Genomic DNA, 14,534 nt, shown 5'->3' with positions numbered 1-14,534 from the left:
AGCCTGGTGCACAGTAGATCTCCAATAAGTCCTGGGTAGATGAAGAAGCACACGTTGCTTCTTGCCCCCTTCCCAGGCACTACCTGGCCATGCAAGTTGTGTTTTGCCTCACAAACCTCCTTCCCCAGAATTATTTCATCAAGAAAGCCAGGAGGACCAGTGGGAAACCCATTTTGCCCCCAGCAAATCCCCACCTGGGATGCTAAGGAAATCAGCCAAAAGATGAAAGCTTCATGCCCATCATGGCATTTTTAATAACATCAAACTAATGGCTGCATCCAAAGTGTCCACTCAGATGTAGCAAGTGGGAGTCATGACACAGCCACTCCACAATGCCACAGGGGAAATGTCTTGTGATGGCTGTTAGGTGAAAAAAAAGGAATAAAAAAAACTGTGTCCTCTGGTATTGTACCTTCATAAAGCAAATAATAATGATGAATACTATTCCCCACGAAGTGCCAGGCATCTTTTTTTTTTTTTTTTTTTTTTGAGACGAAGTCTCGCTCTGTTGCCCAGGCTGGAGTACAGTGGTGCGATCTCAGCTCACTGCAACGTCTGCCTCCCGGGTTCAAGCAATTCTCCTGCCTCAGCCTCCCAAGTAGCTGGGAATACAGGCGTGCGCCACCATGCCCGGCTAATTTTTTATATTTTTTAGTAGAGATGGGTTTCACTGTATTAGCCAGGATGGTCTCCATCTGCTGACCTTGTGATCCGCCCACCTCGGCCTCCCAAAGTGCTGGGATTATAGGCATGAGCCACTGCGCCCAGCCTTTTTTTTTTTTTTTTTTTCAGACAGAGTCTAGTTCTGTTGCCCAGGCCAGGGCAATCTGGTGCGATCTGGCTCACTGCAACCTCCGCCTCCTGGGTTCAAGCGATTCTCCTGCCTCAGCCTCCTGAGTAGCCCAGACTATAGGCGCCCAGCACCATGCCCAACTAATTTTTGTATTTTCAGTAGAGATGGGGTTTCATCATGTTGGCCAGGCTGGTCTCGAACTCCTGACCTCAGGTGATCCACCTGCCTTAGCCTCCCAAAGTGCTGGGATTACAGGCGCGAGCCACCGCGGCTGGCCTCTTTTCTTTTTTTGAGACAGGGTCTCACTCTGTTGCCCAGGCTGGAGTGCAGTGTGGTGCAATTAAAGCTCACTGCAGCCTCCACCTCCTGCCTCAGCCTCCTGAGTAGCTGGGACTATGGGAACATGCTATCACTCTTGACTAATTCTTGTATTTTTTGGTAGAGACAGAATATCACTATGTTGCCCATGCTGGTCTCAAACTCCTGGGCTCAAGCAATCTGCCCACCTCTGTCTCCCAAAGTGCTGGGATTACAGGCGGGAGACACCACACCCAGCCAGTGCCAGGCATTTTATAAGCAAAGTCCTAAGCACTTTACACATTAACTCATTTGGTCCTTATAATAACCCTATGAGGCAGATGTGAATATTATTGTCAATTTGCAGGAGTAGAGACTGTGTGCCTCTTACTGCACAGCCAGAATTGAGATGTGACTTCCAACAGACTGGTTCTATGCCCTTAACCACTAATTAACCTCTAAATCACACACTTTAATTATTGGATTCCTGTGCTCTTAGAAGGGTAAGGTTTTTTTTGTTTGTTTGTTTTGTTGTTGTTGTTTTTTTCTTCTGTTTTTCCTATTTTTCTAAACTGTTGGTATGGCAGTTCTAGTATTTTGTAAACTTTTAAAGAAGTTTTCTTTAAAGAACCAAAAGTAATAAGCACTGAACTGGAAATCAGAAACCCCTGGTTCCAGCCCCAGGCCTAGAACCACTTTGCTGTGGTTCTTGGGAGAGTCACTCCACCTCTCTGAGTCTTGATTTCCTTTCCTTTGAAATGAGAGGTTCAGGCCAAATCGTCTGTGAAACTCCATACAGCTTAGGCCATCCAGGACTAGATTGGACACTCATCACCAACCTGGGTGGTAGACAGGCAGGAAAAAGACCACTTTACAGGTGGGGAAACGGAGGTTCAAAGTAATGAAGTGACTTGCCCTGATATAAACCACACCTCCTCCTCAGGGAAGCCTTCCCTGACTACCTCCTTTAGCAGGTCAGGTCTCTGGATCTCACTGTACCCTTGCATTTTTCCTACCTAGCACGTCTACCATTTTATTTCTTTACAAGAGTTAAATAAGAATTCTATGGCCAAATAAAATTTGGGAAATGTTAGATTAGACAAGGTTGAGTCTCTTCCAGATATCTCAATGCCTATATTAATGCTAACATGCTCTGATATCCAAGAGAAAGACATAGTCAACCTTGAGCCTTTCCTAAACCTATTTGATCTTAGAATCACTTAAAAGAAAAACACAGAGATTAACCTTAGCGCCTTGTCAATTGTTTATCCCACACCTTGCTCCACATGCCCTCTGGGTGGATGTTCCAATGGGGTCTTTTTTTTTTTTTTTTTTTTTTTTTTTTTTTTTTTTTTTTTTTGAGACGGAGTCTCACTCTGTCGCCCAGGCTGGAGTGCAGTGGCACAATCTCGGCTTACTGCAAGCTCCACCTCCCAGGTTCACGCCATTCTCCTCCCTCAGCCTCCGGAGTAGCTGGGACTACAGGCGCCGGCCACCACGCCCGGCTAATTTTTTGTATTTTTAGTAGAGACGGGGTTTCACTGTTAGCCAGGATGGTCTCTATCTCCTGACCTCGTGATCCACCTGCCTCTGCCTCCCAAAGTGCTGGGATTACAGGTGTGAGCCAACGCGCCTGGCCTTCCAGTGGGGTCTTGTTCAATGTCTTTTTTTTTTTTTTTTTGAGACGGAGTCTTGCTCTGTCACCCTGGCTGGAGTGCAGTGGTGCAGTCTCAGCTCACTGCAACCTCCACCTCCCGGGTTCACGCCATTCTCCTGCCTCAGCCTCCCCAGCAGCTGGGACTACAGGCACACGCCATCACACCCAGCTAATTTTTGTATTTTTAGGAGAGATGGGGTTTCCCTGTGTTAGCCAGGATAGTTTCGATCTCCTGACCTTGTGATCCACCCGCCTCGGCCTCCCAAAATGCTGGGATTACAGGCGTGAACCACTGCGCCTGGCCAAGGCTTAAAGTCTTAAAGGACCTCCATCTAAGGGGCCATTCTGTCTCCTAGTCACCTTGCCCAGTGACAGTGAGTATTGTAGTTGCCATGCTGCTGCTGATAGCAAATGTGAGCACCTTTTACATGATGAGCACTTTACTAGAGGTTTCTGCTTCCCTACCAAAACATGGCATCTGTGACCTACGCCTTCCCTCCTCTCCCACTGTACTGCTGCACTCTGCAGCCAGATCCAAGGGGAGAAAAGTCAAAATCCCTTCATGTGCAATATTGGAAAGAGCTTTGGAATCAGACCAATCTGAACTTGACTCCTGGCTTCATCACTTACTAGCTGTGAGACTCGGGGCCAGGGTTCTAGACTCTCAGAACCTCAGTTTCATCATCTGCAAAATGAAGATAATCACGTTTTTAAAATGTGTGCAAAGAGGGTTGCAGAATGAACTGTACTGTGTAAATGACTGCAGGAGATCAGCATGCCTGGGTCCTGACTCTATACTCTGTAAATTATACTGTATGTCATCTTATTTACTCCGTGCAACCACCAGTAGGGTATCCTTCTCATCCCCATTTCATAGATAAGGAATCAGTCTCAGAGAGGAGAAATTAAAGCATTCAAATCTCACTGCTGGTAAGTCAGACAGGATTAAAACCAGTCTGTTACCTTTCAAAGCCATACTACCACCTGCCTCAAACTGTTCCCATCCCATGTCCACCAGATTCCCCATCAGCAGTCAGGGCACCTGGGGGTAAGCCCCACCCTGCCAATGCCTGGCTCCTGTATCCAGCAGCAAATCACCTCATCTTACTAGGTCTTAAGCTTCTCATCTGTAAAATGGGCAGAAAAATCTTAAGGTAAGGTAGATACGTGGCTAGAAAGATAATGCTTTGTAAAATGCTGCATCACCATGTGCAATAAGGAATATTTGGGATTTGTGCAAATGTGGTCTGGGAAAAAGGGAGAACAGTGCTACACGTATGCCCCACCCCCAATATACAGACCCTAAATGAAACTCACACTGACAGTCATTGCTGGATTGGCTCAAAGAAGAAAGAACTACGCCCATTGATCAGGCAGGCCTGGATTTGGATCCAGCTCTGCAGGTAACTAGCAAAGTGTGATTTGGGGCAAGTGGAGATCATCTGGGCCTCCACCTTCTCATCTGGATGGTGCGGGAAGACAGATCATGATGCCTGGCACACAGCACGGTTGGTCCTTCCTCTGGGCTCCCTCAGTAGGTACCCCAACAGATCACACCATGAGGAAACTGTACCTAGGTCTGTCTCTATACCTAACAAGTGAATTTCCTCAGGGTCAGGACCATGGTTTGTTCATCTCTGTGTCCCCAGGGCCTGGTGCCAATATATGTTTCATCGGATGAAAGAATAAGAGGTAACTTTCCTGGAAATCTGACTTGTTCCTAAGTCAGGTGACCAAGCCTTCTGCCTCCCCAAGGCCAACAGAGACTGGCTCCTCTCTGGAGATTCTGATTCAACTATGGGTACTTACTCTTCGTTTCATTTAATCTGGATAACTGACAGAGGTTTATGCCCTAATGGTGCCCTTTCTACAGATGAGAAATCTATGGCTCAGAGAGGGTAACTAATTTGTCCAAGACACACAGCCAATGAACCCAGCCCAGGTCTTCCTGAACCCGGTTCCATCCCCATCTCAAGCATTAATTCATAGAACTGCCCTCCCTCTCCTGGCCCCACTCCATAGAGCAAGTTTGCCTATACCCAGGAGGGCTTTGAATGTGGCCCAACACAAGTTCATAAACTTTCTGAAAACATTACTGTTATTATTATTATTATTATTTTAGCTCAACAACTGTCGTTCATGTTAATGTATTTTATGTGTAGCCAAAAACAATTCTTCTTCTTCCAATGTGGCCCAGGGAAGCCAAAAGATTGGACACCCCTGCCACAGAGCAACTGGGTTGGGGAAGAATGAAGGGTCCTACTAACCAGAGAAAAGGCAGCCCAAGCCCAAGTCCTCAGTCCGAACTCACCCGCGGCTGAAGGGAGGGGACGCCAAAGAGGGCCCTTGACCTAACCCCAAGAAGGCAAAGAACGAAGGAAACAGACGAGAGGGACCTGCTACCCCAGCCAGTGTAGCCATGTCCTCCATCCACCGGGAGCTCAGGCCAGTGGGACTCGAAAGCAAAACGGACCCTGAGGGAGGGGCGGGCCCAGAGGGGCGCATCGGCGTCCCATTGGCCAGCGTTCCCTCCCTCGGCTACTTCACCCTGTCCTCCCTCGCCCGCAGCCCCTCGCAGGCAGCCCCTCGCCCGCTCCCCGTGGGCAGCGCTGCGCAAGGGGGCGCCTCAGGAGCCTAGGGGCCCCAACTCCCGGCTGCCCCCGCAGCTGCAGCTGCAGCTGCGCGGCGTCACAGCCTCAACCCGCCCCACAAAGGGCATTTTTTTTTGTTTGTTTTTTGTTTCTGACAAACTCACAAGAACTTTCTTAGGGCAGCTGCGCGGCCCTCCGTCTCTGTCATCCCCTCTATGTCACCTCCCAGACCTCAGTCCCGGAGACCTGGGGCTGGAGGGTGGGTCAGACCGGCCTGGATCCCACCACCTCCCCTCCTGTTGTGAGGCTGTCCGGTTACTTCATCCCTCGGTTCTCTTCCCTCAAAATGTGTGTCGCTGGCACTATAACCACACGTTCTGAAGAATAAATTGGTTAAACTTGCTATAAAGGGAGGCATTGTCTTGCCTTCTCTTTGTACGAATGGGGAAACTGAGGTCCAGCTACCAGAATAATTGCTCATACTAGTGAATTCATGCCAGCTGATGAATCTAGTTAATGCTATTATTGGCTACCATCCACTGAGCAAGTAAGTGTCAGGTCGCACCACAGGCACATCATTTCAGTGGCTCCTTGGAAAACCCAGCAGCATAATTTATTGTATCCATTTCTTGTATGAGGAAACAGGCTACAAAAAGTCAAGTGACTTGCCTAAGACTCTGAAATGAGTAAAAGGAGGAGCTGACAGTTTGAGTTGTGGCCCACGAATCTGCCCAACTTTGGGTCATGCAGGAGCCTGGGACCTGCTCCTGTGCCTCCAGACTAGGGATCTTAACATCTCTAGGGGTGTGGAAATCTGGTGAAAGTTCTGGATCTTCTCTATTAAGAAGTTACTCTCACATGTAAGTGCAGTTCTGCTCAGTTTCACACGCACCCAGCCACTCCCCCACCCCACCATGCCCTCTGGACAGTCCCGTCCCCACCTGCCCACCCAGGGAATCTGCCCACACACATCCCCACCACCAAACCTTGCTTCCAGGAGAGTCTGGGAGGCAGAAGATAAATCTAGAGAGATGCCTGAAGGAAGAGAGAGGGGGGAGTGAGACAGAGGCAGACAGCAAGAGAAGAGAAACTAGAGTGGGTGAGAAGCAAGAAGCAGGAGCTAACGATAGTCACCTTGGGTGGATGTCCTGGGATGGGGTGGGGCGGCCTCTAGATTTATCTGAAATGTTTGAACCTTTTATGACGTGAAGTGTGTAAAATGAGTGTCACTTGAATAATAAACAGAAACTAAGAATTGTTTACAAGAAAGTAAAGAGACCGAGTATGGAGACAACGAGGATGGAGCGATACACAAACAGAAAAACAGAGAGGCAAAAACTGAAAAAGAGAAAAGACAAAGTAAGAAAAAAAGACTGAAATACAGATGGAGACAGGCTGGAGAGGTGAAGAAAGAGAATGAGAAAGATAAACACACAGAGAAGCAGACACAGGGTGGAAGGTCCTTCCAAGGCCCGCGGCGGGGTGTGCAGGGTTCCACCCCAGTCCCCGGTGGTCGCAGATGCCCCCACCCCTGGCCCTGGCTGACCTGGAGGACCCGCTTGGTGAGGCCCGTCTTTTGTGCGAGCTGCTTCAAGTCCTTGGCGTCGGGGTTGTGGTTAATGGCAAAGTAAGACTTCATGGTCCGAAGCTGGTGGTGCTTGAAGGACGTGCGCATGCGCTTGGTCTTCTGGCTGCTCGGGTATGGCTGGTCACGGTCCAGGTGCTCTGCGTCGTTTTCGTTGCAGCTTAGCGCTAGGGAGGAGACACAGAGCCGGTGGGTGAACTTCCTGACCCGCCCCCCATGCCAAATCCACACTCGCCCCACCCACTGCCAAACATTTCTATCCTTAACCCTGCTGCATATCTGTGCCACAACGAACCGGGGACATTATCCCCGTTTTATAGATGGAGACACTGAGGCTCAGAGAGAGCAATCTGCCCAGGATCACTCTGCTAGGAACTGCAGCACCAAATCCCGGCTCTGGGAGAATCCAAAAATCATTCTGAGCCATTATGTTATGATAGTAAAAACAACAGTAGCAGCAGCAGCAGCAGCAACAACAACAGCTACGATTTGTTGATGGCTGATTGAACTCCAGGTGATGTGCTAAAGGGCTTTCCAGGCACATTGTCTTTAGGTACTTAAAACAATCCTAGGAGCACCAGGTATTATTTTTCTCGTTTTTACAGATGTTGAAACTGAGGCTCAGCAAGGGAAGTCACTTGACTTTGGACACAGCAGGACAGGGTCTCTGGGCCTGCACTCCTCCTGTTTCCCAAGGCACTCTAAGGATGAGTGCTTTCCGCCATCTCCCCCTACCGTGTCTGGGACCGGCACCTAGAAACTGCTGAGACAGAGACTCACGTTCATTTTGCCACACCCAAAAGTACTGAGGGACCCCTGGGCCTCCGGCACTGGGCCAAAGGTTGGAAACTGCATTTTGCAGTTTAATCCTCATCACTACCCTGTAAGATGGTTGTTTCCCCGTTGAACAAATGGAGCAAATTAGGCTCGGGGAGGCAGTCCACAGAGAGCGGCAGAGTGGAAGGGGAAGGAAGTCCGAGGCAGAAATAAGCATGTAGTAGACACCTATGGTGTGTGTTTGGCTTTACAAATGTCACTGTACATCATTACCGCTCAGAGAGGTGGCTATGACTATTCCCATTTTAGAGATGCGGAAACTAAAGCTAGGGGAAATGAAGCCACTTACACACAGCCACACCACCGGTAACCGGCTAGATTGATCTTGACCTGTTGAGCCTAGATTCAGCACTGGAGTCCTCCTTGTTTTCTTCCACTACACCATGAAGGGAGGAGGGAGCCTGTCCCTATCCACAGGAGGCCTCATGGGGGCCAGGCTGCCAATGCCTGGCTGGCATTGGGGGTGGGGAATATGGGTGAAAACCTGGGCCTCAGAAAATTGCTCAGCCACCTGGCAGCTGATGAGGACCGGCAGGACCCCTCCCAAGGTCGCCTCCTCACCTCCCGAGCCATGCTACACTTAAGGTCTTGCCTTGCGGTAAGCCTCATAAGGGGTGTACATTCAGTCCACCTAAAGTGGGGAACTGAGCAGGTATCTTGTGCCCTTATCACATACCCATAACAGAGCTCTAGATTTAGTAAATGAAAATACAGGTTGCCCAGTTAAATATAAATTTCAGAAAAATAATAATTTTTTAGTATAAGCATGTCCTAAATATTGCACGGGACATACCTATACTAAAAATGTATTTGTTGTTTACCTGAAATTCAAATACTACAGGTGACATAGCTATGCTAAAAAATTGTCATTTATCTAAAATTCAAATATTACACGGGATACTTATACTACAAATTTCAAATTTATTCGTTATTTTTCCAAAATGCAAATATTGCCGGGGATACTTACACTAAAAATGTATTTGTTATTTACCCAAAATTCCAATTTAACTGGGGATGCTGAATTTTGTCTGGCCACACTACCTCCAAAGAACTTTTACTCTGCTGGTGATCTCCCCCTTCCCCTGCCCAGATGGGGAAGAGCCCCTTGCAGAGAGAATTTTCGAGATACAAGTCTTGCCCCTGCCTTTGGAGCTGTTAGCTAGGGGCTACACCTCCTAGGGGCATCTTTCCACCGGCACTCAGGTCCCCTCACCCCCGGGGCTGCATTCCCACAGAGAGCACGCCCAGAGTGAAGAGCACGGGTCCGGCAATTTAAAGGGCATCAGAGGATGCCTCTGAACCTGATCCACCAGAACTGCTTGGAACCCGCTGAGGTGAGCAACCCTTTTCTTTCCCCCAGTCCCCAGCACCACTGGGGGTGGGGCAGGCCTCCCTACGGGGTATCTTTGGGCCCGTCCCTCCACCGAGCCCCCGCCTGGGCCTGGCTGCTGTTAATGAGCTCCGTGGGGACCCCGGCGCCCCCATGGGCCCAAGAGACCTGCCCTGAGTGCCGCCTAGGTGGGGTAGTAGTGCGGGGGAGGGGGACAGAAAGGGCAGAGAAAGGAGAGAAAAAGACAAACACAGAAAGGCAGAATGGAGGGAGAGAAAGAGAGAGGGGGTAGGGACGGAAGATGGACAGAGCCAGGAAAAAGAGAGGAGAGACAGAGGAAAAGAAAGCGAAGGAGCCAAGAGAACCGGAGAGAGACAGCTACAAAGACAGCAAGAAAGAGACAGGGAGAGCGGAGGGGAAAGTGAGTCCCGGAAACAGGCGCAGCTTCTGGTGAGGGTCCGGTGGCCGAGCTGAATCCCGGGGCTCCAGGAGACCCGGTCCCTGCGGGGGAGGTCTTTTCCGAAGCCGTTATTGGCGGGGAAGTGGTGGAAAGGGGAAAGAAGGGGAGTGGAGAAAAAAGGAAAGGAGCCGGCCCTAAGTAGCGAGGCCGAGGCCGGCCAGAGGCGAGGGCAGGGGGCGGCGGCGGGGGAGGTAGCCGTGGGGCCCAGGTTTGGCCGGCGCCCCGAACCCCCTCACTCCCGCCCCCAGTGCCCGGGGGCGGGTCGAGATTCCCCAGGATCGGATCCGGGGAGGAGCGAGGGGCCGAGGGGAGGGGGAGGACCCGGGCTTTCTGTCTCCTTTTTTTTTTTTTTCCTCTCAATTAGGCCGATTCAATGGAGCTAAAGAGCTCGTAAAATCATGAATAATTTACTCGTGATCTGTTATTAACCCATCGGGTTTCGAGCTCTTGTCGCTGGGACTGAACCTGTAATCAAATCTGACTTCGCCTCATTTTACTAAAGACGAGATTGTAGGTTCAATTGTCTAAATAATGGATTGGAATCAAATCAGTAATTACGCCGCCAGGCACACACACACAAAAAGCTGGGGCTGGGGGAGGCCGGGCGTCCGGCCGGTCCGCGCGGGACTCCCGCGGCCGCGGCGCGCAAACCCAGGCGCAAAGTGCGCGGCCCGGGCCCCTCGCCCGCTCCCGCCGCCGTTTTCGCGCCCCCAGCCCGCTGGCAGCCCCGCCCGGGGTAGGGGGAGGTTTCCGTTCCACCGGGGCCTGGGCCCGAGGGGCTGCGGGAAGAGGCCGCTGCGGCCCCGCCCCGGAAGGACTTTCCGACCCCGCGGCCCGCGGCTCTGCTGTAAGCCCAGCGCTCGGCGCCCCGACGGCGCCCCCTCCCCACTCGGCCCCCAGCTCGCCGCTCTTCAGTAAGGTGCCGCCGCGCCTCGCAGGGACTGTCCCCAGAGCAAGAGGCTTTGCAAGGGGTCGGCGTGGCTGGGCCACAGGATGTGGGACACTGCCACAAACAAGCTCGTGTCCCCGTGGTCGGAACCCTGCACGCACACGACCCGCGCCCGCACATCCCGTCCGCGATCGCACCCTCTAGGGTCCCCGCTTTCCAGTCCTAGCTGCCCCGCGGCCCACACTGCGGCCATTTCTCTCCTGCCAGTGCGGGAGGGGAGGGAAGGGCGGACGCCAGACCTAGGAAGACTGGGCTGGGCCCCGAGAGGCCGGGGAGATGCCCCCTTTCCCCAACCTAGTCCCCGGAGGCCCGAAAGAGCCAGCCGCATAGCCACCGCCGGCGCACCGAACGCCGTTTCTCTCAGGACTAGGAGCCCCGGCCAAGGTCGGAGAGGAGGGCACGGGAATAAACACCACACACACAGAGACAGAGATAGAGAGAAAGGACGGAGAGAGCGGAAAGGAAAAAAAGAGAGAGGGAGGCCAGAGAGAAAGTGAGATGGCTGAATGGAGGGTGTCTCTTGTAGACGTTAAACAAGGCTTGAAATTCAGCCTCCAGCCCATCTCGCTGGGGGAAACGACGGCTGAACAGCAAAAAGCAGAAATAAATCTCTGTACCTTCTACTCTCTTTTTGCACAATCCTAAACCCGGCGCCGAACCTGCGTGCCCAGGAAAACAATATAGCTCCCCAGCCACCAGGTGCCCTGGAGCCGAGCCCCGCGAGGTGCTTCCGAGTGGAAGTTGACCCCACTTGATAAATAGAAGCGGCTTGGTTTGGGGGGAGCCGGTCTGAACTCGGTTTTGTCTTTTTTTTTCGGGGTGGTAGGAGAGGAGGGATGGAAGTTCCAGAGAGCTACATCTGTGGTAGTGCCTTCAGCAAATCTTAAATCCGCGCCACCGACCGGCCTACTGCTGCTTCACCATTTACCAAACTGGGGGCTGCGTTTTCCTCCCAGTTCCACACACAGAGACACACGCCCCATGATCCTCCAAGCGATTTCGTTGGAGCGAACAGGGGACACCCCCACCCGCCCCTCATTTCCCTCTCTATTCCACTCAGATTCTTTACGATGAAAATATCTGACTCCTTCCCGCCGTAGCCCCCTCTGCACAGTCTTGGGTTTGTTTTTGTTTTTGTTTTTTTCCGCTTGTGCATTAGACTAAAGGGAAAAGGAGGAAGAACACAAAATCTCCAAATCTAATTCTGTTGCAAACGAAAGAAAGAAAATAATTGCACATAAACTCTAGTTCGGAAGCCCGGAGAGTCATAAACCTTTCCGGGCCTTGCAGACTTCAGGCAGATGTTGACGGCTCATTTGCCGGGACTCAGAACCTCTGCAGCTGTCCTGAGCAGGGAGGGGTGCGGGAGGGGGCAGAGCTTCTCCGGGAATGGCCTGGGGTTCAAAGATGCCGGAAATCCGAACCGAGCCCCCCACCTCACCCCACCCCACCCCACCCAGGCGCGAGGCCAGGCCTGCTCCGGTCCCGTCCCCGCCCAGGCGCCCGCTTCCGAGGGTCGCGGCCGTTACCCCAGCAGGCGCCAGGAAACTCGGAGGAAGAAGTCCGGGAAAACTGAGACCTGTCTTTAAAGGAGGATCGGGCCGAGCAAAAGGACCTGCAGCCTTTGCTTTCCTGAGTTCCCCAAGCCCGAGTTCCCCAAGCCTGCCGCCCTTGGGACATTTCACGAGGTCAGGCCGCACTCCAGGCAGAGCTCGGCGCCCCTGGCCACAGCCAGCCCTTTCTCTTGGGACCCTCGCCGCCCTGCCTCGTTCCTCCGCCGCCCCAGCTCCCCGCCCTCAGCCGCGCCAACCCAAAACCTGTTTGGTGTCAGCGCCGCCTTGCTTTCTCCATCCCTGCACTTCCTGCCCAGCAAAGTGGGGCAAAGGCCCAAACCAAAAAGCCATCTCCAAAAAAACAATTTATCAGAGACAAGGCCCTGCACCCGGAGCAGCAAGGGACCACTGCACCCTCTCTTCCCGCTCCAGCCGGGGACGCACAGGCTGGAAGCCCAGGGGGCTAGTGTCCCTTCTGCGAGGTCGTCTGGTGCTTAAGGCTCGCTATTTGCCCAGCACACAGAGATTCAATCCAGCTCCCAGCCGTCCAGGCCGCGCACTTTCCCCCAACCCTACGGGGGCGCTTCATGCGCCGCGCACTCACCAGCGTTGTAGGCCGCCAGATCCGCACCGGGGCCCGGGCTCTTACGCTTCCTCGGCCGCCCCTTCTGCACAGTGCCCACGCCATTGTAGTAGGGAAGACCCAGAGGGTTGGCCCCTGCTGCGCCCAGCCCCGCGCTCTTGGCCGCCGCGGCTGCAGCGGCCGCCGCTGCCACGTCGGCATGGTTGAAGTGTGCGGGGTACTCGCCCTGCAGCAGCGCCTCGAAGTGCAAGCGGCAGTAGACCAGGCTGTCCTTCATGCCGAAGTGGTCACCTGTGGTCAGCATCTTGTTACACGTGGTGCACGTGAAGCAGTTGAGGTGATAAACCAAGTCCCGAGCGCGCATCACCATCTCCGAGGCCGAGATGCCCAGGTGGCAGCGGGCGCAGCGCTGCACAGAGAACCGCCTGTAGGGACCATGGAGGGAGGGGCTGTGGGAACACACGGTCGGGTACCCCCCTTTTCCTCCTCCAGGTGCCGCTGCTGCTGCGGGGGGCAATCCCCTCCTCAAGATGAACAACCCGGCCTTTATTTGGAGGATGGGAGGGAGAGATAACTAGATTTTGACCCAGGCCTGGTCCTGTCCTAAAATAGTTTCCCTTAACACACTCATGCCTACAAAGACTTCTACTTCACCCAGAGTCTCCGCAAGCCCTAGGAAAGCCTTTACCTGGGAGTGGAGGGAGACACTTACCACTTACCCCCTCCTCAACCTTTACTCCTCCCTCCAAACCAGAGCCTGGGAATCCTACTGACTTTTGTAATTTGGAAGAAACACAGAGACAGGGAAAGAGAGAGAGACACGGACGCAGAGACAGAGACAGAGATAATATACATAGACCCTAACCCTAAAACTGGGGAGAAGAACAAACCGGGAATTTGGAGTCTGCTAGTGATTCTGGTTCTTTGATCTTGGCCAGCTTTCACTCCCATTTTCTCCAAAGACCTGGAAATGTACCCACTCCCACAGCTCTCTTTCCAACTGTGTTTCACTCCAGCTTGGGCTGCCTAGGTTTGGGGGTGCCTGTTTCTATAACCTCAGATTAACTCAAGAAACTTCAAAGAGAGAGGGGAGCAAGGATCCCAACTCAAGCTTTTTTGTGGTCTAAGCTCCGAGCGGGAGGGCAACTTCTGCTTTTTTTCTGGTTCTCCTACTTCATAGATCTTTCCAAGAGCTCCCCAGATTGCTGCTTTAAAAGGTTATCACCCAATTTGTGCTGGCTTGGAGAAGTTGGGGGGGGGGAGCAGGGGGAGTCCTGAGTAGTGAACCCTCTCCTGGGACTAAAGGGAAAGGAGAGGGCCAAACTGTAAGACTGTGCCTGAGATTGGGGGGAGGGGTCCTGAGGGGCAGTTGGGGGGGGGCTACCTGTAGTAGTCTTCCTTGCAGTAGATGCTACCGTCCTTGCTGAAACAGGTGAGCTCCGACTCCAGGTTGAGCTTGCACTCGCAGCACTTGAGGCAGCGCATGTGCCACTGCTTGTCTACCGCCAGCAGGTAGTAGCGGTCCGAGATCTTGCCCCCGCAGCCGGCGCACAGCGCGGCGCGGTCACTGCTGATGGACGGCATGGTCTGCGGAGGGAGGGAGGTGGAAGACAGCAGCGCCTGCGTCAGCCAGCGGCCCCTCCGCCGCCGCGAAACCGGCACCCACAGCTCCCTCTGTGGCCTCGGCTAGCCCTGAACGCGGAGGGGGCTGCCAGGGCATGCGGCGCGCTTCCCCCTACCCCAAAAGGCCCATTTCCATTTCTGGGCAGTTCAGAACCCAGGCCCGCCTGCGCAGCCCTAGTCAGCCACGGGCCCAGGCCGGGCTCCTGGCCTAAATGGCTCTCGTGCTTACCTCTCTTCCTTCCAGTCCTCCCTGTCCTTTCCCCCAAAATGCTCGGG

At 53.0% G+C, this 14,534-nt stretch overlaps 1 protein-coding gene across 3 annotated transcripts in view; it reads right to left on the bottom strand.

Moving 5' to 3' along the window:
- LHX2 (LIM homeobox 2) overlaps positions 1-14,534 on the bottom strand; it is a 34,010-nt gene that overhangs the window by 5,471 nt on the left and 14,005 nt on the right. For 2 of the 3 annotated variants that reach the window (XM_030817798.1, XM_003264113.4), the window contains exons 2-4: positions 14,020-14,222; positions 12,657-13,060; positions 6,885-7,090 (exon numbers count right to left, since the gene is read on the bottom strand). In XM_030817798.1, coding sequence (XP_030673658.1) covers positions 6,885-7,090; positions 12,657-13,060; positions 14,020-14,219 — 810 coding nt within the window. In that variant the 5' untranslated portion in view covers positions 14,220-14,222. Of the gene's footprint in view, positions 1-6,324; positions 6,374-6,884; positions 7,091-12,656; positions 13,061-14,019; positions 14,223-14,534 lie in introns of all 3 variants that reach the window. The other variant, XM_030817799.1, reaches the window with a different exon arrangement.

Source organism: Nomascus leucogenys, chromosome 8 (genome assembly GCF_006542625.1).
Source record: "Nomascus leucogenys isolate Asia chromosome 8, Asia_NLE_v1, whole genome shotgun sequence".
NCBI lineage: Eukaryota > Metazoa > Chordata > Mammalia > Primates > Hylobatidae > Nomascus > Nomascus leucogenys.
Note: the sequence above shows the minus strand (reverse complement) of the source record. Positions and strands in the feature narration are given on the sequence as shown.